A 24830-nucleotide genomic window follows, 5' to 3' on the forward strand; every position below is an offset into this window, starting at 1 on the left:
AGTTCGGGAGACGCTTGACATGGGTTTCATGTGCCCTCTTGTACACACCTTACCTGCATTGCCACAGGGAAGTCTGTCTGAGCCTCAGGAGGGAAAAACACATCAACAGCTTTCTTTACAAAGGGCTGGTTTCCAGCAGCAGGTTGACCTACTTCAATTACATGCAGCTGGGAAGAAGGAATTGCATGTCACCAAGACAAAGTTTGTAAGCAAAATCCTGCTACGAAACAAGTTGTAGTTTCTATCCAACTATAGCTTCCCAAACAAGCTACAGACCAGGCAATTAACTAACTGTTTCAATACCTTTTGTGCAATTTACCCATGAATATTTTAAGCCAATATTCATGATTCTAGAACTTGAGTTGTCCAAAATGCTTGGTTTAATAACTTTTAGAAGAGGGTGAGAAGCTCTGTGCTTTTGACAAAACCATTTCTCATTTTCCAAATCATTAGTCAAAGCACTGCCCAGACACATATTAAAAGTGGACCAGCCTTGTTCTAAGACACCATTGCTGCCATCTCTTGGATTAGGCAGTTTCAGTTGTACACCATCTTGAACAGTTCAATACAGGAACAAAAGGTTTGCCATGAACAGGTTGTCAAGATTTCAGTCCAAAAGCAATTTTTTTGGTTTTTCCAGGGATGTTGCATCTTGTAAGAAGCTAATGAAATGTTATTCAACCTATCAAAACCAAGTAGTTGTTCTCCACACTACAGGAGAGTTTAGCAAGTGTGGCACATCTACTGTATTCTGTGATTTTGGAAAGTTTGATCAGAACTCCATCAACTTTTAATTTAAGGCACAAGGATCTAATTTCTTCAGAGTCATAATATCTGAGACTCAGTTAGGCTTTAGCAGCCCTGTGGAATTATTACAATTGCCATCAATTTAAGGCCTACAAGAGGCAGAGTGAGCTTATTCAGCTGAGAACCATGCTACAAGATGTGACAGAGCTTTATTCAGATTGAGAGTAAAGGCACCTTTAGATTGAGGTATTTCACTGCCTTCAATATTTACATTAAATTTTATGAAGTTCCTTAGAAAAGTGGAAGACTGTTCAGTCAAGGCTTTGTTTTACTGTGAAGTAAACAGCACCCCACTTTAACAGCCATCATTCCTCAAAAAAACAAGGGGTCAACTTGGTTTAATTTCATCAGTGCAGCCCTAGTGAAGTCAATTGCATTAAATTAAACAATTAGAAGTTTAACAACTGGTCTTAATTTGAAAAGCTTCCAGTAGTATCTAAGACAAAGTTACTGATCATTTACATTAGCTTCAAAGTGGTCAGTATGGTTTAGAGATTTTACCTTGCCTCCTGCTGGGCTCCGCACAGCAAAACAGAAGAGCGTGGAAGGTTTGGAGTTTCCTTCTATTTTGAATTCTGCAAAGGCTGCTGCATGACCCTCTATAGGTTGGGAAACCTTCCTATCAACTGAGTACAATTGCATTGCACCAACCACACGATTTTGCTAATGGATTGGGGGGGGGGGGGGGAGAGAAGAGAGGGGAAGAGAAAAAGGGAAAAAATTTATAAGCTGACATCTCCAAGTATTTAAGAGTTGCCCATGCATCAAGAGCATAGGAATTGAACCACTAATACTTTCAGCACAACAGAAGCAAAAACAAGTTTTTATTTATTTATTTTTTTTTTATACACTGTTGTATATCCTTCTGAAAGGCTGGAAAACATTTATGGAAGTCTCCCACCTACTGCAGAACACTCTTGAAAAAAGGGTTAAGTTTTGTTTAACGTAAGAAACTACAGTCAGTACGAGATGCAAACAAGTGCTTTTTCCAATTTGGTCCTATTTTCCTGCATGGTCCTCTGATTTATACCTGTATTCATAATGCACTTTCTGAAGAGTCCCTTACCTGGGCTGAAATTCCTATTAGGAGTAGCCATTTTTGGTGTTCATCTGTCCTGTAGTTGATGATTTGGCAGCCTGCAAGACTAGCATGCCTGTCAAACATCTTTTGGGGCTGAGATTCTCCCTCCATGCTCCAATGAAAGACTGCCGTCTCTGTCACCAAGGCAACCGTGTTTACCGATATCCACTTCCAAAAGATCACTTCCTCTGCCATAGTATGGGCTTTCATTTTACTTTTCATCTCAATGTTAAAGATCTGAAGCGTCTTCCCCGCTGGTGTGGGAGATACAAAAGAATCAGACCTCTGGACAGTAAATTATACTCAGCCTTATAATTTGCATGTACTGGGAGGTATGCTGAGAAAGTTGAGCCACAATAAGCTAGTTTTCCAGTTTAAACATTCCAATAAAGATGAGTAGAATAAAGATAGTTAAGTTGCCATAGTTTTGCCCCAACAGAAGGACTTCAGCTACAGTATAAGCCATTTCAATGACCTTGTGACAGATGCTGCACCACACATTAATTTCTGCACAGGCAATGAACACTTTATGGCAACATGTTTTATATTTAAATGCATGCAAAAAAAGTTTCCTCTTTATTGGGTTCTAGAGAAGGGAATCAATGGACACAGACAAGTCCTGACTTTGAGGTAAGACTGGACTGACCAGGTAACACTTTACTCCAAGTCACAAGTAACTGCCTCATCAAGATTAAACTATAGTGAAGTGCCTACAGCTACACAGATATGAAGTTGCACTCAAAAGGAAATATGCACACACAAAGGGGTGTGGTAGAATAGTCAGTGAGCAAGTAGCACTGGCATATTATGTGGACTATCTTGATAAGTGGTTCAATACCAAAGTTTGAGATCAAAGATATAGGTCATAGTTCAGAATGTCTAGTGAAATTATGTACAGCATTCCAATTAGCATGCCTCTGCTTATTCTGGTATTTATCAGCTCACATTTGGAAAGTCCAAAGTTTATAGTAGTGTCAAAACCTAACATCTGCTTCAAAGGAGTTTTGTTTTAAGACAACCTAGGCAGGCTCTCCGTGTACCATTTAAGTGGACTAATTAAAGATACCCAGTTTCTCCAACTTATATACGACACTAGTGTCTGCCCATATTCCCACTTAACAGGGTTCTGTAGTCACTTTTACAGACCCAGCTCTGCTCCAAAAACACCTATTTACAAGAGAGCACAATAGTTGTATGGGCTGCAATTAGCAGTCTGGAGGGCAAATATTAGCTTCTACCAAGTAAAACAAACAAAACACATTGCCAGGGACAAGATTTCCAGGGATGAATCTACCATGCTAAATAGATGGGAGGGGCTTAGATTTTTAGGAAAATGCCTTGTTACCTTCCATGCAGAAGCCCCTGTGAGCTTGGTTTTAACTTCATTCCTTTTATCCAAGAGAAGCCAAATGTAAAATTAATTTTACATTTGTTTTAATTCCTAAAGGCCAAGCCTGACTTGCAGCTCCATAACCATATCTAACCACTGTAAGTGGATTCCCATTCCAATAAGAGGGTTAGTAATATTTAACTATGATAGTGGGCAGCAATTAAACAGGAATTTAAGTAGAGATTTTCCTTTAATGTGGGGTGGGAAAGAGTAAACTGGAGCCAAGACAGCATTGTCTAAGATATGGCTATTGCATGAGTGTGGGTCTCTTGGGAACAGAATACCAGATAGGACTATCCAGGGACTAGCAGTTATAGTTTAATAACTGGTGGAGTTATTTTTCCCAAAAAGGGTAAAGTGGACTTCCCTTTAATGAAACTGATACTCAAAAACACACATTACCCAAATGGCAGCTTATAATTGACAAAGCACCCCAACCATCTAGAAGAGAAGGTATTTGAAAGAATATTGTCAAACAAGGCATTACCCAGAACTTGCCTTTTTACTACAGAGGTTGAAGATTTGTTTCAAAGTCTTTTACATAGCTACATACTAAAAGCCCTACACATGAAACCAAGACCAAGTCACTATATCACTGAAGATATCAGAAGCCATATGAGTACAGAGACTTCAAGAAGCAGAACACTGCTACATTACCTCCTCTGGCAGAAGCTGCTAAGTGATTATGAAAGCATCCTACTCTCACCAGCCCCCTCTGTAAGCTTTAGTTTCACATTTAGGAGGGCTACAGATATATTTATAAATTGCTATATCCTCAACTGACGATATTAGCAGGATTAAGGCAAGCTGATTTTGCTCATGGAGTCTTTATGTATATAAAGGAACGACACCAAGACTGTGTCTTCTGGGCTTAAGTTTCTAGCTCAAGTCATCCTGGCATCACTAATTCAGGATGGAGGATCTGGATCAGCCATGCCTATAGTGCATATTTAATGTCTAATTCTAGAAGCAATTCCAACTACTGTGCTTGAATATCTGAAAGAGTACTTGTTTCAAAAATGCAGAATACTCAGCTAATTGATCCCTAGATCTAGTGAACAAGATGAGCAGTGGCAAACATGGTATTTCTTAAAAGGAAATTGTCAGACCTACAGTACAGTTTTTTCCACAGACCCCAATCACCAGGTAACAGACTTGTTTAGGAGAGCCTTCTTCTCTTATATCCAGCACTGCATTAAGGGGCAGGTTGTAGTATGGTGTTATAGTTTTCTTCTATTATCCAAGTAACATTTATTGGAATGGTTAATGTTCTGCTACAAGGAGTTAGGGTAGAGGCAAGTGTCACCACAAGGTTTTTGCTCTTCTACCCCCAATATCCCATTATCTTACTTGTCTAAAGACTTACAATGGATAGTATCCTCAAAGGATTAAGCCAAAGCTCAAGTGTTTTGTTTGTTTTTAAAAACTTCAGTTGCACTTTCAATGCAAGCCTGAATTTCATTAGTCTACTTATAGGAAAAGTAGTTTCTACTAGAGGTGGAAGAATGTAAATTTCTGTAAGACTAGAGCATGAAATTGCATTTTTACATTCCCATGATCAATGTATGGAAATGCGGTCTGAAAACATGGCATTCCCCACTTGTTGGGTGCTTTTTTGGTACAGAACATAGCAAGAGAAAGAAATACATGGATACAAGGACAAAAAAGTGTCAGAACACTAGGGGAATGTTACATGCAAACCAGAAATGCAATTTTTATGCATTTATACCACACCCCATAATAGTTGCTAATTTTAGAAATGTTTCATTTCCCATTGGAGATTGAGATTGTACATTCTGTTGCTCACAATTTGAGCATTAGTGAGCAACTCAGTCATGGTGCATACTTTTATAAAAAAGGCACAGTATGTAACAGCTTAGACTGCCGTCTTCACAATCCATCAGCAGGGAAAGTTTGGCATGCTCCACCCTTTAGCCAGGCAGCCAAGTATTAAATGCTAGAGAAAGTCTGACCTCGTCTACATTTTTGGGAAACTGGATTTTTATGAAAGATTGACATGGTTGTAGTTCCATAATTTATGTACCATTGTCCAATGATAGCTAAGCAAGTGACAGTATCCATGGTCTTTATTCACCCACATCCATTCTGGAGATACTGTATCGCCTGTGTCACCCCACAGGTTTGTGGGACCTTGATAAAACATTTTTATTTAGTACACTGGCATCACACATTGTCTAATGACATCTCTGGCAAGACTACATTAGCTCATTCACACTGTAGCAGCAGGACAATATTGCTTTTGACTAAGTCTAATGTTGGTAAAAAATAAAGCTAGATTGTTAGAAGCTGGATGACACTAAACTCATTTTGTAGTTAGTAGGTTAGTTTCAGTTCAGGGCAGGCTAAGTTTTCCATTTAAGTACTGGATGAAGTTTTACTAGTACACAGGATGCACTTTCCTTGCCAACAGGTTGCTTTACAGGGGTCCAAGACTACAATTAAGGAGAGTGGAGGCCAATCAAGGTGGTATTGAACCTCAAGGTAATACCAATAAAAAAGATTAAGTGTATTGTTCAGCACCTCTGCCCACCTCTCATACATGGAGGCTGTTCATAGGAGTAGTCTGAAGGAAATGCATGCAACAGCTGAAATACAATTTGAGTTTGAGTCAAAACATTGACTGTTTATTTGCTTTAACAGCCTTGACCTCAAATCTAGGCTGATACGTTTGAGGTTTTCTATTCCAGTTTTGAAAACTAGATTTTAGACAGATTTCTTGGACCCCTAGATAATATCACCATGACTTCAGACTATATAGCACACTTAGGCAGAAATGACTGGCACACAAGACGTCATGCTAGCAAAGGTCTCTCATAAAAGTATTGCGACTCAGTTTTGTCTACCAACTGTACTACAATTACATACATATTGTCTTTAGTTGGTACAGTCAATAGTCAAAGCAACCAAATGGTCAATAGCACATCAATAAAGGGAGAAAGTTTTCTTCCCGCTGCAGTTACCAAGTTGAGGATTCAAATTCCCAATTAGCTGTAAAGTAAATAAGATATCAAATGGCTATTTGTAAATGTTTTAGTACTTTTTATGAGATTAGACCATTTTGTACCACTAAAATGTGAAATGTCAGGACAAGTTAACTCACCATCTGTTTAAGACAAGAAAGCAGGAAGAAAAGTACACAGTCAGTAACAGAGTGAAGCATTTATTTCAAGATTAAACACCATCTAGCTTGCAAGTTACTCTGCTTTTCTGAAAGGCTGGGAAGCCTTTATTCCATGGAGCTCAGGTAGCTCATGAAGCAACTTAACTAGCTTAAAGTTATAGCAAAAACCCCTTTCCCAAGTTTATTATATATTCTGCATTCACAAGTTTTAGCACCAGAGACAATATTCACTTTAAGTCTTGTGACCTCAGCTAACTTTTAAGTATAAAATGTCTATTTAGACGCTTACTGTAAGCTGAAATAACTTACTGGCTGTCCTTATGTGATTTCAACATTAGGATCTTTCCAGACACATTTTAAGTATTATATTTTAATGTTAAGGACATTAATACATATTTAGACTTAGAATACATTTTAAGAAGCTGTACAATGGCCTTCATTCTCGCATTTGTTACCCTGCAACAGTATTCTGATGTGTTTTCTATACATGTTCTGCAAAGCTCACTCAGCACGCTGGTCTTGGCACTTAGAGGTCTTTGAAAAGACCTCTTCAGCAAATTTGTTTAAATAGGAGAGTCCAAAGTTTATGGACTCTCCATAGCCAATGCCCTCCCAGTTTCAGGATGGAATGCAGTCATGCATTTCTACAGGGGTTTTGGCTTACTACCTCTGTATTCACATGCTAAGCCCAACTGCTTAAATCCAAGACAAAGAGTAGATACTATAACCAAGACCCTACAGTCAAGAAACTTATGAGAAACTCAAGTCCTGCATAAAACTAAGTTGCACTGCAGACTCAGAGCTGCCTTTTGGCTGAATGTTGCTCTATGTTTGGTTGCGTTGTAGATATTACTGAAAACATCAACTCACCTTTCAGAGCAATGACTTTAGAAGCAGGATTCATGATGGCACTTTCTGCAGAAATTGGACGTCTGATGGGTGTAGTTGGATCACTCATATCGATTATCACTACCTGTGCTTGTTCCCCTACTTTCTCTCTGATGCAGATAAATTTATCAGATTCCATTGTCAGAGTGCTAAATCCAATGTTTGCTGGGTTAATTCCCAGGTTTTGGAGCTAAATAAAAAGAAAGAAAAGTAGTTTATGCTTTGACAAGTACTGTGTAATAAGTTGATGGCTTGTATAAGCTTATTTGGAAGGGAGGCATTTCTCCTTACTCAAAGAATCTGAATGCAAGCACAAACTAAACAAATAGAACACTGGCAGGTTGAAGAGAATCCCCATTAGGAAGTGTGGTTTTGTTGGCCTTCCACAGGAAAAACAAGACTGACCACCACTTCAAATAGATTTTTTTTTTTTTTTTTAAATAAATCAGTCATCTAAATTGGTTTCACTGTTTTTCCTGTTTTGATTTTTTCCATCCCAATTTGGGATAAAAAGATTGGGGTGTTGGAATTTCCTACAAGAGAGACTTTTATGAACAGTTCTATTGGACAATATGAACCAAGGTACCAGATGTTTGGTAGTAAGCAATCAGTATTTTTAATTGGACTATGATTGTGCAATAGGTAACTGTCAGAGTACCATGTCTGACATTCTCCAATACAAAACTCAGACACTTTGCTTTCTTCCCTAGATCTGAAGAGCACAGTTTAGCTCAAAAGCTTGTAATTCCACCAACAGAAGCTGATCCAATAAAAATCTCTCTCCACCTACCTGGTCTCATTCTCTAATAGAGACAGAGGAAGACCACCACAAATCCAAAACAGAGCAACTCCAACAAAAGAACAGAAGTAGCTAGACTGCGTGTCAAATTGCATGGTCTTAGTTCAGGATTTAGAAACTGGGATAAAATGCTAGTTAAGATGCTTAACCCCACCTATAGGCGATATCCTACCTTAATGCCTATTTAATGGAGAGCTTCTACTAGCAGCTTGATAACAAAGCTAGTAGTGCAATAATCTTGTGTATAGAAGAGCTATCCTGGACTAGATTTTGGGGACTGGCGAGTATCCAGGAAGTAACATTAGTATGGAGACTAAAGTGTCTACTAGCAGAAAGCTATGTCATGTAGTTTTAGAGTCTTTCTGGAATACTATTTTTGGTACTAGGCTCCTTGTTACCAGAATGACAAATATGAAGGTGCTGAGAAGAGCAACAAATTATAAAAGTCATCTCTCTCCAATTCCTAAATAAGCGAAGGACAGAATAGAATTACTGAATATTCAAAGTGGAAGTTTAGAATGGTAAAGATACAAGGTAGTACAATAGGATTAAGCCAAGGGAAGTTTCAACTGAAATTAGGGGGGGGAAATTTGAGTGATCTCCATTCCTGAATGATCTAAGGGAATCAGAAGCTTCTGCACTTCTGTTCCAACCTAGACTGAATAATGCACTTGGACAAAGCCCTGGCTGGGATGATTTAACTGGGAATTGGTCCTGCTTCGAGCGGGGGGTTGGACTAGATGACCTTCTGGGGTCCCTTCCAACCCTGATATTCTATGAACTGCACTGTATCTGCACTGGGCAAGATTGAGTCAGTGTCAATCAATGGACTGTGTGTTTAAGGCAAGGCATGTGCACTTGAGGAAAATCCCAGTCCAAATCTGAAGAAAGGAACAGCTGCTCACTCCCTCCCCCTCCAGCCCCCCCATCAATTTTTAGGCAAGTATTGGCACCACTTCAGAGCCTGACCATAGGCTTTTTGAAGTTTCCAAACACAGGTGACAACTGCTTGTGTCACTGAAATTCAGTTATGCCCAGCTCTGGTTCAGTTTGAGAACATCCATAAAAAACACCTCTACTGGGGGATGAACCAAATCCAGAAAAGCAATAACTGCAGTCATTCTGGTCAGTTACTTGATTACTACATACCAATTCATCTCCATGCTATTTAGTCTCCTATTGCTCAAGTAAAGTACATCTCTAGACAGATAGGTTAACCTATCATCTGCTTAGGAAGTGGAATCTAGAGGCTGGGAGCCAACTAGTGATGGCTTGATTAAAGAAATTCCAGTTTCAGTGGTTGTGCTAGCACAGCAGAAAGCACCACCTATAATTAAGGTTCAGTCACGGTAAAAAGGAGCCATTTCGATACTATATCTATTTAATACTCCTTTTACGATTCTCCTTCTAATGACTCAAGTTATTATAAACTTGAGGCATCTCCTGTAGATTTTAGCCCTTGAGGTTTAGTTTATAATTGGATTCCTTCTACTGTTTTCTACTTCAGAGCCCATCTTTTGGGGAGAGGTAGCCTTAAGCCAGTTCTAATTTTAATTAATGTGAATAGTCAAATTTAGATACAGAGCCAAATGTAGCAGACTGCAAGTCTCATTTTGTCTCAACTAATAGCTTTGCTTATGGAGTTTTTGAATCTCTTAAAATCTTCAATTAAACGAATACAATTCCCTTTCTGACTGAATGAGATTGACACTAACACCCCATTCTGATTGTACTGAAGTAAATAAAAACTGCCCTGAAGCCAAAGCATCATGGATACCACAACTGACATTATTACAATCCATTCCAGCAGTGCTTTTAAAGGGGAGACTAAAGTCACCAAGGCAATGAACAGGTCACATAGTTTGTGTCATGTACACACTATTAAATAGGTTTTGATCTGGTTGATCAGAGCTGGCTACAACTGAAGACACTCACTAAGCCATACATTAGGTATGTAATTGGCAACATTTTAGCTGCAATCTCTAAAGATGCCTCAGGGATCACTTCTGTACTCCCTATTAAATTGTTACTAATGCAATGCTGAAGTGCACTACTGTAATTCTGGGCTAGTCCTGACAGACCCATGTTTGCTTCAGAAGACTGAAGCCATAAAGCAGAAAGTGAACAGGTGTAAAGCCATCTGGGAAGTCACTGAGACAGACTAGCACTAGCAGCAATTTAAGGGAGGACCCCATCCCCACATTCTATACATGAAAGCATAATATCTAAATATGTCCAGGTAACTAACATATGCATCATGGGTCATTCATTCCAAAAAGGTGTTCATGCAGAGTTTAAGCGCTGGGAGCCTCTTCACTATGGAGTTTTGGAGATTAAGATCTGTAAAAGTAGTTAGCATAAATTTTATGCATGCATTAAAGTCAGATTTCAGGATTCTGAATTATGAGTTTCGATAAGACTTCTAATTTTGTATGTAGTCAGTATACTTTGCCAAGTATAAGATTGCCATTTACAATCAGCCTCCAGTGTAATATGCTAAGGCCATTTACTATCTCTAGTAGAGATTAATAAAATTCAAATAGTTAATGCTATATTTGCAATTCACATAATACTTTACACTCCATGTGCTTCCAACACCACTTCTTACAATAGCCTTGTGAAGTATTATCACCCTTTATTAAGTGAAGTTACACAGCCTGCTCAAGGCCACAAGGGCAGGGATTAGGACTCAGGAGTTCTGCTCCTAGTCACATGCTCTGACTTGGAACTGCGCTCCCCTAGTGTACAGGGAGTGGGACAGAAGGAATCATTTGTCATTCTACATAAATATCCAGTTAAGCACTTTCTTAATTTGTAGTTTAGCCATCATATAGATTATGAAACTGACTATTTGTTTACACAGAATCTCTAAAACACATTTGCTTATTTGGAAGTAATAGTGTTTCTCTTGGGCATTTTACCTCAATCCTCCATATTTAGCCATAAGGGTTCAGGCTAAGACAGGTGCCAGCTTTAAAAAGAATGGACAGCAGAGCTGTTTTGCTTGGATTTCATTTGTTATAATTTCTATAAATGTTCACTGTAGCAGTAAACCAGCACTGAACTTCATGTTCCGCTACTTCCCATCCTCTATATTTGCTTTGTATCTTGTGAAATTGCTATTCACTTAGACACAATTCTTCACAATGATTTACACACTGCTGCCCTCCTCTCCCTGCCACTTTCAGCATATTCTTCATGAGATGCCTCCCATTAACAATATAACCTTCAAGAGTCATTTTTAGTATCTAGAATTATGCAAGCTTACATATGTTGTATGTACCTGTGAGCCAGTAAAGAACCATTCCCATGGTGTTGGCAAAATGCAGCACTCTAAATGCTGATTTAACTACTGTTACTCAGTAATCATACCACCAATTATGTATTCCCTTCCACACTGCATACCCCTGTACCTCATTTGTTCCCCAATAGCCCTCCCTTAAGCCACATACACCAGCAAGTGAGCTTTGAGAAGTTTTTGTCAGTGTTGGAGTTCAATTAGCCCCTTCCCCACTCTTTCAAGATATTTTATCCTCTAGATTTGATTAGATTATCCTGCAGACTCCCATGGAACCTGCAATGCTGAGTCATTATGGTATATCTTCCTTAATTTTCATAGTTCAAGTCTAAGTTATTGATATTAATTTCAGTCCTTAGGAATCCAATTGAGGTTTTAGAATTTAGAAATATCAATTTCTACTCTTCTCAAAAGAAGCTGGGAGGCCCTTATCTACTCTTTAAGATATATATTTACTGCCTAGCAATAAGCAACAACCTCTTGGGACCTGCATCCTCTTTACAGTAGGAGACAGCAGTGAACTACTGCTAGATCTATCCTTCTTTACCCAGGATATTTTAGCAGGCCAGTTTTCATTTTAGGCTCATTAAGAATCTTTGAGTATTCAATTAGCATTTGATTTTCTTTTTTGCTCTACTTCTATTCACCCCACTTATACTCTAAATGATGGGAAGAGTCCCTCCTGACTTATTACTCTTTCCTTTAGCATGTCACCCTCCTCCCTGATTAGACTTCAGTGATGTCATTTATATAGCTTCTCAGTCACTTATTAGTATAGTTTCAGATACAGGATAAAGACTCCTGAAGACTTTGCTGACTTTCAAGTCAGCTTTCTGCCATCCGAATTCCCCCCCACCCCCAGTTTCAAATGAAAAGCAATACTCAGAGGCACATTCTCCCCTGTTCTATGTGTAAGTGTCAAGTTTCATGGTCAGATTAACTGGTGCTCACTCTCTGCTATTAGGTTGCTTGGTATTGTCCAACTCGGCTTTCCCATTCTATAAAGCATTTAGTCAGTGACCTGAAGAGTTGAGCTATAAAGTCAAGTTATTCTGCACCCAACTCTAGAAACAGTTTTCTGAAGTTTGTTTCACCCTCCCCCCTCCATATTGATCAAGGAAGTTAAAATCCCCAGCAAATCAAAACTTTGGCAAACCTTAATGCTAAAGAGCCTTGTAGTGACCCTGATGATCATTTCAAGCACAACATAAATACAAAGTTGTCTGAGCCAGAACTGTTTCAAGGTTCTCATTTGAATGCCCTTCCGTGGGCAGCTGAAGCAAGATAAAATATATGGGAGTCTAAACCGTTCTTTGCCAAGAATTACATTTAGGAACATAATCCTCATGTCCCCAACCCACTCAGAGAAAGAACTGTAGAAGTAATCTTCCATTATCCAAGGTAGAGTGGAAAGCTGTTCCTTTAGGTATGCTAGACAGCTTTCAAAGTATTTTCTAGCGTATGACCTTGGTACTTCTACAGCCATTTACTCCATCCAGTATGGTATGTTAGGCTAATGGGGTAGCTGCATCTTTCCAACACCTGCAGTACCACAGTAGAACCTCTGTTACAAACTGATGGGTCAACCACACCCTTCATTTGGAACTGGAAATATGCAGTCAGACAGCAGAGACAAAAAAGCACACAATACTGTGTTAAACTACTAAAAAAGGGAAAGCTTAAAAAATTGGATAAGGTAAGGAAACTTTGTGCTTGTTTCATTTAAATTAACATGGTTAAAAGCAGTATTTTTCTTCTGTATAATAAAGCTTTGAAATGTTACTATGTCAATTTTCAGTTGTAAACTTTTGAAAGAACAGCCAGAACATTTTGTTCAGAGTTAAACCTCCATTCCTGAGGTAGTCATAACTCTGTATTGGCTCTTAGTTACAGCAGAACTCCAAAAAGTTTAGAGCAGACAATGTTCTGTTAGGACTCTTTACTAGCTTCCCACGCACCCACGACCAACACGTTTTATCATATTGTTCTCCCATGGGAAGAACCACCATCTCAAAGTAACTCACCAAAAGATACCTGTCATAACTGACCCTATGTGTGGTCCGCAAGGCCAACTGAACAGTTAAAATTTGTATGCAATATGCAGAATATAAATAGTTATATTTAGAACACTAGCATTTTAATGTTGCCTCCTTCAGAGCCTGATAAGTCTGGTAGAGAAGCCAGCAAGAACCTACAGTTCAGAGAGATAGCAAAACTACCATTCTGTTCTACATTTCTATTCTCAGGTCTTGTCTTTTTTTTTTTTTGGGGGGGGCGGGGGGTGGAAGAGAGGGTCTAACCTAAGGTGGTGTGAATTTAGGACAATATAAATTGGGATAATCTCTGTAGAGGCCCTTATTTCAGTCAAAAAAGGGTTTGGGTTTAAACTACATTCAAAAATTGTACTGGAATAAGTGTTTCCACACTGGTATACCAGTATTGTTAAACTGCTGAACTGTCCCCACATAGAAACCATTTAACCCCTTTGTTTATACTATTTGTCAGAATAACCTCACAAATTTGCATTCAGTTTTCTAAAATCTTGTGGTGATGGCAGCGGCAAGTGCCTCCAGTGGTGGATACTGTACCAGTTGTATTTAATAGGCAATTTTTTTGGATTTGTACAGAAGAGTTTAGCCTTCGCAGTTCACTTTTACCTGCCATCTGAAGTAAATCTGGAGTGCCAAGATAAAGCATGGATTAAACAATTACTACATTAAATAAGAAGCCAGATAGCACAGTAGGGTCATTTGGCTCCTGACAGATGGAGGAATACATTGGTCTTGTAGCCTAGCAGCAAGTATCAGCAAATCAAGACTGCAATTGCACATAATTGACCCAAATCTCTGGCCATTCCCATTTGAGGTATATTAGAATTTTAATACATTGTTACTTATAGGAAGTCTTGACATATCCTATTTTAAAATAGGATTAGCCCTCAGTGAGCACCAAAGCCCACTGAATAAACAGATTATGTTTGGATGTATTAAAGTACATCAATAATATCTGTTTTGGAGCATGCACCTCTGAATAGAAAGTGGACACGTTAGCATTACTAATTGCTAGTCTGAATACAGACTTATGCTACACTGAAGTACCTGTCAACTCTCCACAAAAAGTTACACTTGTGTGCTATTTCCTGAAGTTGCACTTATCCTTTTACTGAGTATTCTGGTAGAAAATTAGCAGTGAAACTTCTACATGAAGTTTTGTTTTTAGAGTGATGACAATGACCTCTAAACAAATTTGTTAGAGGACAGCTATGCTAAAGTTATGATTGGTATAATAGTCTCAATTCTGAAATTAGAAGACTTCCACATCTATTCAAGTTGGGGAAACTCCTAACTTGAGGCTATTTTGCTGAAAGCAAAGGACTTTTTTTTTACAATAGGTTTGTGAATATTTGAGCAGCCTTTATCTAGTGCCAACAGACCCCATGCAAGCCAGCCTACATCATTCTGCTACTGGCTCCAACCCACTATATATATTCAATCCTAAACCTCTTCTGTAAGATGAGCAGTCTACTAAAATGCAATATTTATTATAAATTGATGAAGGAACTTCTACCTGATGGTACCAAGTTCACTACTTTACTTCACTTGTGGCAAAACATCCCACTTGACTAATGTGGTAAGAAGCAAGGATAAGCTTTATTCAGCAGAACACAGTTCTTCCATGGGACACCCAAATCTAATTCTAAATATTGTTTTTATCTACTAGCAAATCTTTGTTTGCTGGTAAAACTCAGCTGTACATTTCAGACATACTGAAGTCATTAGATTAGAACTGTTCTTCTGATAAGAGCATGTTTTTTGCAGGACAGAATTACTATTCTAGATAACACTAGGATTCTTCTCCATAGCTTTCTTTTAGAAGGGCAAAATTCAGCAGCTTAAGATGGGATATACAGTCAACATGCAGCAAGCCTGGAGATCAGCTCATGTTTGAGTCAGTTACATTCTAGAGCTTTTTAAATGTAAGCCTTCCATCCCCAGCATAGATACAGAATATCTTTTACAGTATACCTCAAGTTGATCATGGCATTTTCAGTTTAATGTGAAGTCAGTGAGGTAATCATCATCAGAACACGTTTAGCTGCTACATATAAGGAACACAGCTTCCTATTTTGTAGGAGAGTACATTAATATATACCAGTTAAATAGTGGCAGTTTGTGCATCTAAGTTACAAAGTTCACTTTCAGGGGGAAAAGCTATTTGAACTACTCCAGCTGGTAAACCCCCTCTAAAATGTACCATGTTTTGTAAATGGGATTGTCATTGTTGGAGGACAAGTCATATGCCATCTATATGCTACCACCCAAGGCACCATGCATTTTTAACCACAGAACTGACATGGCTAAAAGGCAACAAAAAGCACCACTTGGCAGACTTCATAAATGGTATAAAGTAATCCAAACCCTAGACTAGGCTCTTAACAGTCCATCTTGCCAATTGTGAACCAAGTTACCTGGGGTTTCAGAGTCAAATTCTGGCTTCAGTCTATACCCTGCACTAAGTTCCTGCAGACAGCTATTCTGTCCTAGAATGTGATTAGGCATTCACCTGTAGCTGTATGCCTAGAGTTTCATTGTATACTGTGAATAATTTGAGAAATTATGTAGTTTATTTTGTGTAGTGAGAAGTGTCAGGTTTGATGAACTCACCTGCTAAGTTATATTAATTCAGCTTTTTCCTGCTTCTTACAGTGCCAGCCCTGGAAGTTTTTGTATGATCCAAGTACCTTTATTCAGTATTACTTCCCCTCTATTATGCTAGACAGGATGCACACAGTTTAGTAGCAAATCACATTTATCAAAAAATATTTGTCATAACCTAACTTCATGACACAGCATGATAGAAATAAAGGTCTTACATAGTATTTAGCTATGAAGTGTAGCGACAGGGAAAAAAAAAACTCTGTCTTAGACTAGATCTGTTGTGTCTATTCTTGCTTAACTTCGTGTAAAATATTTGAGCTAAACTAGCCAGCATGAGCTATCTTCACTGTAGTCAAAATTAAGAATTAGTTCCTAAAAGCTACAAGGTTACACTGGAGTGCTTGACTATGCTTTTTCCATCCTTATCTGTTTAAACAATCTCAGCATGGTGTCAAAGGCTTATAAAGTTTACCCAATACCTAGTTAATATTGCATCTGACTTGCAGAACCCCTGTTATTTCAGTCCTAGGTCACTATGTGACCTGCCAAACTTTACTTTTAATAGTCACTGGGTTTGATCATGTGGATTGAGGTCCCTTATTGGCAAAGTTGAGACCAACCACACAATAGCACCATATGTAGATCAGATTAGTCTAGAGATGGGCAAACTAAGGCCCACGGACCACCCTCCTGCCCAGCCCCTGAGCTCCTGGCACAGGAGGCTAGCCCCCAGGCCCTCCCCCGCGGCCTCAGCGCACCATGCTGTCAGTGTAGCTTATTAAACTGCTCCATGTAGGAATGTGCTACTGGTAGCAGTTACGGAGAGCAATTTATTACACTACACTGGCGCAATGCTCTGGGCAGCTGGGCAACGCTCTGGGCAGCGTGGCTATAGTGCTGCCAGCCACCAGTGCTCTGTGCTGAGCGGTAAGGGAACAGAGGGGGTTGGATAGAGGGCAGGGGAGTTTGGGGTGGTGGTTAGGGACGTGGATGGGGTTGGGGCGGTCAGAGGTTCTGGAGGCAGTTAGGGAGCGTGGGGGGGAGGGAAGGGGCTGGATAGGGGGCGTGGGCACAGCCTTCCCTAACCAGCCCTCCATACAATTTCTGAAACCTGATGTGGCCCTCAGGCCAAAAAGTTTGCCCACCCCTGGATTAGTCTGTTACCTAGAGACAAAATGCAACTGTTAGGTCCCAAAAGGAAAGTCTGAGAACCTGTGGATTACTCCAAGGTCTAGGCATGTGCCATGAACTATTTAGAAAACTCTCATGGGTCATTCCCAATCCCAGTTCTACTTCTACACCTTTTGCAATACACTTTAATATGAGAGGGTGCAGGTTGTTAGAGTTGAGTGAAGGCACAGTATGTGCGCTCTTTTGTAAAGGTTTTTTGAATACCGCTTTCAGCCCCCATCACTGACAAATCCATTTTTGTTAATTTAATTTCATTCCATTCCATCATAAAGCTACTGTATGCCATAGAACCAAAGCAGTTAGTGTCCAGTAACTTCTCTGCACTTCAAACTACTTCCTATTCTGTTGGCTGATCCTAATCAGGTCAGTTTATTTCCCCAGAGGATGTTTAAATCTAAATTAATGGTAGGACTAATACTTGCCCCCAGAAACTACCAGTAATAGTCAGCTAAATCTGAATGTCTACAGCCATAAAGTTTTTGGAGGGTCAGGGAACAGTGGGGGTGCAGTGGCGATTCTATACTAAGAGCCTATAAGCATTTCAATTATAGCCTTTAGATATGGTGAAGGGGTATAAAAAGTGATCATTTTAGTTTGTCAGGCTGCACTCTATGGATTTAGGGGGAGGGGAGGAAATAGGCAAGTATATAAACAATGGAGTTTTGGCAAGACTGGTCCAAGGAGTTTTGAATATGGTAAAGTACCTCCTCTGTAGGCATAACTTATAGTATGGTGATTCAAGATTCTAAAACCCTTAAATATTTGGACAGTAGAGCTAGCTCCCACCCAATACAGTGTGTAGCTGTTCTACAGAAGTGTAAGTTTTTAGTACTGTTTGCATACAACATGAGACTAATTACAATAGACGCTTAAGTCCATACCCACCCTCTTGCCTCAGAAAAGGAAGTTATGCAGAACTGTCAGATTCCATCATGCTGTGCTCTGACAGCTTAAGGCAACAGCCCTATGAACCACCACCAAAATAGATAAGAATGCTGCCTCTTGATTTCTGACTAGGCATCCAATCTCTATACATTTGTTATTGCTCAGTGTTAAGTGACAATTGCATAGGAGAGGAGACTGAACTGAAACCAAAACCCAATGCTACTGTCAGAAAACTGAATCCGTTTATTTGTTAAGTAGAAAGAGGTGTTCTCTTTATTATGCTTCACACACTTTTCTATCCACTACAGAACAATTCACTCAGCAATCATGACCTCTTGGACAGCCCAAAGTGCTTAAGATCAGAAGTTTGAAAGTCAGAACTACATTTACGATACAGTAACATTAGTTAATCTGTCATGTTTCCAAGAAACATGGATGTACAATTTGCAAATATTCTATGAATACTTTCCTCAGAGGTCAAATATTTAGCTACAGTAGATTCATGAAAGCCTTGCTCAGTCTAGTGCTACTGTTCATCTTGAGTCACAGGCCTGTTGCACAACTGACAGCAATTCCTGCAGAGAGAGACTCTGGTCAGACAATTGTAATTTTCAGCCTACTTGTTCAGAAAAGTGTGCAGGCATGTTGGTGGTGTACTATTGCTTTATAATGAGAACAGGGGGAACTTCAGAATCTTATAATAGTATGTGTCAAGATCCTCCAGCATAAGAGTCCAACGAAGCTCATGTATAAGATTAGGTTCAGTTCTCTAGTAGAAAGGATTTGTTACTAGCCAATAGGTTAACAGATCTTAGTTTAAGTTAAGCTACTATCCACTCCTTCCTTACCAGACACGGAGCTTACCGGACACGGAGCTTGCCAAGACAATTTGTGGCAGCATCACCACCTAAATACAGAGCTCTCAGACCACCATCAAATCTGCTCAGAGGGCAGTTGTTAGCGATGCGAGATAGTATATCTTTGACCACACATGCATGTAGGATCCTCTCACTGGCCTCAGGTATGAAGGCTTCCTGCACATTGACCTTGTCCCCTTCAAAACTGAAGTGTCCATGAGTAGCAAGGCAAATCAAAGATGGGTACACGCATGGTTGGGTCAGCTATAAGAGGTCTGACACCAGCTGCAAACCATTCTTCATGACACATCTATGTTGCAAAGAAAGCTGGGTAGGGCAAGTGTGCCCATGACTGGTGCCTCATATGACAAGAATGCTCTTGGGTGACTGAAGAGGTCTGTGTATAGTGGTAGGCTTGGGGCCTGATCTTCTCAACCATTCTGGCTGTAGCAGCCTCAGAACAGATGTGTGGAGGAGTGATGATGCTTAACACAGGGAATCATGTACTGGTGTGGGTTGGATCATCCCAGTTACAATGCACATGCTTAACAGTTGTGTGCCAAACGACTTGACATGTGATAATGAAGCCAGAACAGAGCATAGTATTCTGCTGCAGAGTAACAGAGAGCTAAACCAGATGATCATAGGGAGCAAACTCTGAAGTGCTCCTGATTTTGCGATTTGTTACATGACAACCTTTGCCAGTTTTCACTATCCACTAAAATGGCTTTAAATCCAAAACAAGTTTACAGGATGAACAGTTAATTTGTTCAGACAGTTAAATCCCTAAAACAGAGCTCATGTCTTGTTTTTTTATAGCACTGATCATATCATTAATTCACTAAATATTGATTTTCTTCATTGCATTCACTCCCTCACAAGACCATGTCAGTTTATACTACATTGTGGGAGCCACACTTGTGAACTATAGATATTTTTCACATTTAGTTTGCATTGTTTGTAGTTCAACATTCACATGGTGTTTTAGACCAGTGTAGGGTGTCGAACAATATTAACCATTGCCTGAATGATCACTAGAATCCTCCATTAGATTGCTTTAGGTGTATTATATGTATATGATGCATCTGGGTAATGGGATACAGAACCTCCTGCTATCAACAAAATATGTCACACAGCAGATTGTATCAATGGCATTTCAGCATCTTCAGAGGCCTGTTTGGGCAGTAGGATAGCTATGTGACAACTAAGATACAAGTGTTCAATACAATAGTAACAACTTACATGGAGCAGAAACATGGCAATTTAACAGCTCAGGAGAGGAAATTAAACAGTTCAGTGTCAAGAGTTAGAGAAAACTGATTTGTGATTAAATCAAACTAGTGAGAAGATATTTTGATAACTCAACAAATCACAGTTTTACACCAGTTGAGAATAAGACAACCACAACGGTGAGATCATGTCTAATGTGCAGAAGGTGGTAGATATGCTTTTATAGAAAGTTTAATAGACCTAAGGTTGACGAAAGCAGTTCAGGAGGCAGATCACAAATGAGGTTGGAAGATGTTATTTTGAAGGATTTAAAAAGCCTCCCCCAACCAATTCTTGATTCGCAAGATACTGTTTGATATGGAAGTCCATTCAACAGGCCACCATGGCTACATCATAGCCACTTGAATCTGCTGCTGCATTTATTCAAAATCAGAAGACGTATTATTGAACTATTTTTGACTTAACCCATTTCCTTCATTTTTCCTATTTATCCATTTATAGCTGCGTACAGTTCCCTTTACAATGTTTTCATTAACTTTGATTAGCTAGTTTACACAATCTCTTAAAGCTTGTAATATTTCAAAGTTTCTCTAGAGATACATCTTTTTACCTATATTTCATCACTGTTCAAGAATAATGTTTTCTTTAAGCAGGATTACAGTTATCTAGACTAACCCCATACTAGAAACGCACTGAGGCAAGTTAAAGCTATGTTTTGCTAACATTAAGTATGGTTTAGTCATCTTTTAGAATTACTCATGCCTGAAGTGTTACATCAATCATTTAATGTTTCAGAGTAGCAGGTGTGTTAGTCTGTATCCACAAAAAAAACCAGGAGTACTTGTGGCACCTTAGAAACTGAAATTTATTTGAGCACAAGCTTTCGTGGGCTACAGATATATCTGACGAAGTGGGCTGTAGCTCACAAAAGCTTGTGCTCAAATAAATTTGTTAGTCTAAGGTGCCATAAGTACTCCTGTTCTTTTTATTAATCATTTAAATGGCCAAGTGTAAGAAGTCAGAAACATCTAGCAGTAATGCAAAGTAAAATGTATAATTACAGATACTGTTTTTTTTATGGTAGACTGGAAGAAAGTTTAGTACTATACAACAGCCCTATACATTTAAAAAAATTCAAGCAGCTATCAAAAATAGTGTTTTACACCATGTCACAATATCCACTGCCACAAGTCTTTCACACATTTTGTTTTGGTATTAGGGGGACAGTTAGTGAATTGACTAGCCAGCTCACTTCTTTTGCCAGAATTTGTAAATTTATGTAAGTTCAGGATCAAACTTGGCAAAAGGATTTTAATCCAGTTTTGAGTGAAGTTAACAAAATAGGAGCAGAGGCTTCATTTTCTCCAATGAAGTTGCCCCTTTTATCAATAGCCAATTTTACTTCAAATATTTAAAAAGCTACTCAGTAAGCTCTGACTTTCAAATTAATGCCTCTAACAACCCTGTCCCCTTTATAAACCATATATGAAGTTACATCTACAATGTACTTCAAAGTTGAAATGGTCGATTATTCAGAAACAGTTTAATATTGTTCTCACTCAGTCCTGTCCCCAGAGCAATGATTGGTTATCTAAAAAGGGCTGGCAATAACAGAAAGGGAGCCAGAGTCATTCAGGAAGGAGGTAATTTGAGATAAGTGTGCTTGCACACAAATTTTAAACACTTTCCTCCTGAATTAAAAAAGTAAGCCATTCAGGAGCACCTTCTAGTTTAGCTTGCTCAAATAGTTAAGTAACAGCAGACAAGAAGCTACATATAGAGGCACACTTATGTGTGTCCCTAATTTAGGGAAAGTTGTGTTTAATCATAATTTGTCCATACCAGCCCATTCACACTTCCTGCCTCAGTATTATGTTCACGTGTTCATGAACACAAACCATGAGGAGCTGGTTGGTATGGAAACGGTTTGCTCCCTTAATGTTAAGCAAGGAAAAAATGGGATAGAGTCTGAAGGAAGTTTGTCAGTTTCTGACCCATCCTTCCTGTTTTAACAATAAACAATCTCAAAAGATGACAATATTAACAGTAAATAAGAGTTCCTAGAGCTCAGTAGGGGGAAAACAAAAAATTCAAGTTTAAACACAAGTAGGCAGGGGGAGGGTCATGTAATAAAGTTGAAAGATGCTGTAGAGAACAAGTAAATAAACCTGCACTGTGACAGACAATTGACATTTTGAAATGGATGCTAATTTGACAGCGACAGTGCAAAGACAAGAGCACTTGCCAAGTCCATTTCCTGTTCTCATTCGTTGAGTGAATTCCTGCCTTGAACTGCCTGTTCAGAAGCAGCTATTTTCCCCCTCACTTTTAGTTTACAAAACACCATCCTCCCCACTCACCAATTCATAGAAAAATGTTAATCTATACATCACTGCTGTAGCTTATTCCCATCGTTCAAGCATGTTTGCTCTGTTATATTCATGGATATTTTCCAATGCTGCCATTATTCCTTAAGCAGGAAAAAGAAAATAGCTACAGATCATTTATAGGGAGGGTTTGAATGTTACTTTGTAGGAAAGTGGGCAGCTTCCAAATCCAGATTTTATTTTTTTCTCCTTATTTTACAAAAAATCCCTCCCAATTTGCAGCACAGGCTGCAAGATCCCCCAGGAATCCCTGCAAACTGGAGACAGATGGTCATTTGTGAAACAGAAGGGCAAAATTAGGGAGCCCACCTAAACTAAAGCTCTTGCCCACAGCTCCAGAGACAAATAATGCCAATCCCTGTTCCTCATACTCTCCACTGCTGGAGTAAAGCCGACAAGCAGCTCTGAGACCTCCCCCTTCAGCCCTAAAAAGAGAGTCACTCAAGCAGCGAGTGACTCTGCACAAATAGCACAGGCTACAACAAAAAGAGAGAGATAGAGAGAGAGGGGAATGAATGAGGGGGCCAGTCCCAGAGCCCGCACCTGAAGCTGACTTGACTCCCACTCCCCATAAACCAGCTTCAACCCAAGCCCTCCCCTGCACTGGTCTCAAGCAGGGATATTTGGGCAACGACGTGGGAAAGTCAAGCCAAGAGGCAGGCGCATTCTGTGTGTATCATCCACATGGTCCCTCCCGCAGAGGGGGAGCCTGAAGGAATTGCAGAGAGGCCACCCCCCCCTCCGCCCCCAACAGCTACTGGCCCCTCCACCGGGGAGGGGGTCGCTTCTCCCCATTCCCTCCCCCCCGCTACACTGGGCCCTCCACGGGGGAAGAAGAGGGTGTCGCTGCTCCCAATTGCCTCCCTTCCCCCCGCCCTACACTGGCCCCTCCACCAGGGGAGGTCTCCGCTCCCCGTTTCCTCCCTCCTCCCCCCCACACACTGGCCCCTCCACGGGGGGGTCTCCGCTCCCCATTCCCCCCCCCCCAACTGATTTTCTCCTCCATACAGCCCTGACCCCTGAGAGCAGCCTCGGCCGCCGCCGCCGCCCCACCTCTCCGGCCCGCAGCCCCCACCCCCGGCGCCGGGCAGAGGAAGCTCGGGCGCTCCCCGCCCAAGCCCGGCAGGCCCCGCCGCTCACCTGGAAGTGCTCCTGGAAGCGAATGGGCAGGATCTGGGCCATGGCTGCGCGCAGCCCGTGGAGGGCGCCCAGGACAGAGGCGCAGGACCCGGCCGCGGCAGGCAGAGGGGCAGGCGCTGCTGCACCCCACACGCACAGAGGCAGTCAAGAGGTGGCGCAGGCGCAGAGCGGCGCTCAAGGATCCCGTCTCCAGCCCCCTCAGCTCCTTTTCTGACTCAGACCTCGGGCCCACTCACCCTGTTCGGGATCCCTCCGCTCCTCAGCCTGCCGGGGTCTCTAAAAAAATAGTCCCTTCGCTAGTCTCACCCCTCCGCCACCTTTGTCACTCCATCTCCCATTCCCACTGGAGGGGGAGACGGCATCACCGCGTTCATAACGGGACTGTGAAGGGGCTTCGTCCCATAAAGAGATGCACGACCCAGAAGAGAGGCAGAGTCACTTAAGAACCCCTAGGTATCCTTCCGCAAGAGCCTGGGTCCTGTCCTGCCACAAGGTGTCACGTGACTTGACCTCCGCCATCCTCCACCTAGGTGGTCCAGGATCCGTACAGTGGAACCAGCCTCAGGGATGCTGCCCAGGGCAGAGCTCTCACTCCAGCAGAGCTGCCAAGGCTCCCCCGTTTTGGGGGCAGAGAGGCTCCTTTTCTTTTTCCATGAATATTGATTACCTCTATGGTAGGGCACAGGTTGCATTAGCCTTTATTATAAGGCAGTTTTCAGAAGCTGCACCTGTCCCATCCCATCCCTGTGTATTTCATCTGAGACCTTTAAAATCTTATTGGCCCCTTTCTCTTTAAATCTCCCTTATTGTCACAGCTGATCCGTCAGTAGCAGCAAGAGGGTTTCCCTTGTGATTTCTTACTTAGGCAGTTAATTTCACACACACCCCCACTGCCAAAAAGAAAGGAAAAGCTTGGGGTTGGCAAAACACGCCCCCATCGTGATCAAATTCTACAGAGTAGGTGATCAAATTGTTCACAAGCAGAATTCCCTCTGCTACCCCATAAATCTTATAATATCTACATCCTGTGCAGTACAAACGCCAAAACAAAAATCCCTGCCAGCAAACTGTTAATTT

At 40.5% G+C, this 24830-nt stretch overlaps 1 protein-coding gene across 1 annotated transcript in view; it reads right to left on the reverse strand.

The window, feature by feature from the left end:
• CLTCL1 (clathrin heavy chain like 1) overlaps positions 1–23881 on the reverse strand; it is a 59141-nt gene extending 35260 nt beyond the window's left edge. Inside the window, exons 1-5 of the mRNA XM_077835089.1 lie at positions 23754–23881; positions 7291–7498; positions 1874–2142; positions 1309–1470; positions 54–167 (exon numbers count right to left, since the gene is read on the reverse strand). Of these exons, the coding sequence (XP_077691215.1) occupies positions 54–167; positions 1309–1470; positions 1874–2142; positions 7291–7498; positions 23754–23795 (795 nt within the window). The 5' untranslated portion in view covers positions 23796–23881. The remainder of the gene's footprint in view (positions 1–53; positions 168–1308; positions 1471–1873; positions 2143–7290; positions 7499–23753) is intronic.
• Positions 23882–24830: the final 949 nt, after the last annotated feature.

The sequence above is a fragment of the Eretmochelys imbricata genome, chromosome 15 (assembly GCF_965152235.1).
Source record: "Eretmochelys imbricata isolate rEreImb1 chromosome 15, rEreImb1.hap1, whole genome shotgun sequence".
NCBI classification, from domain to species: Eukaryota; Metazoa; Chordata; order Testudines; family Cheloniidae; genus Eretmochelys; species Eretmochelys imbricata.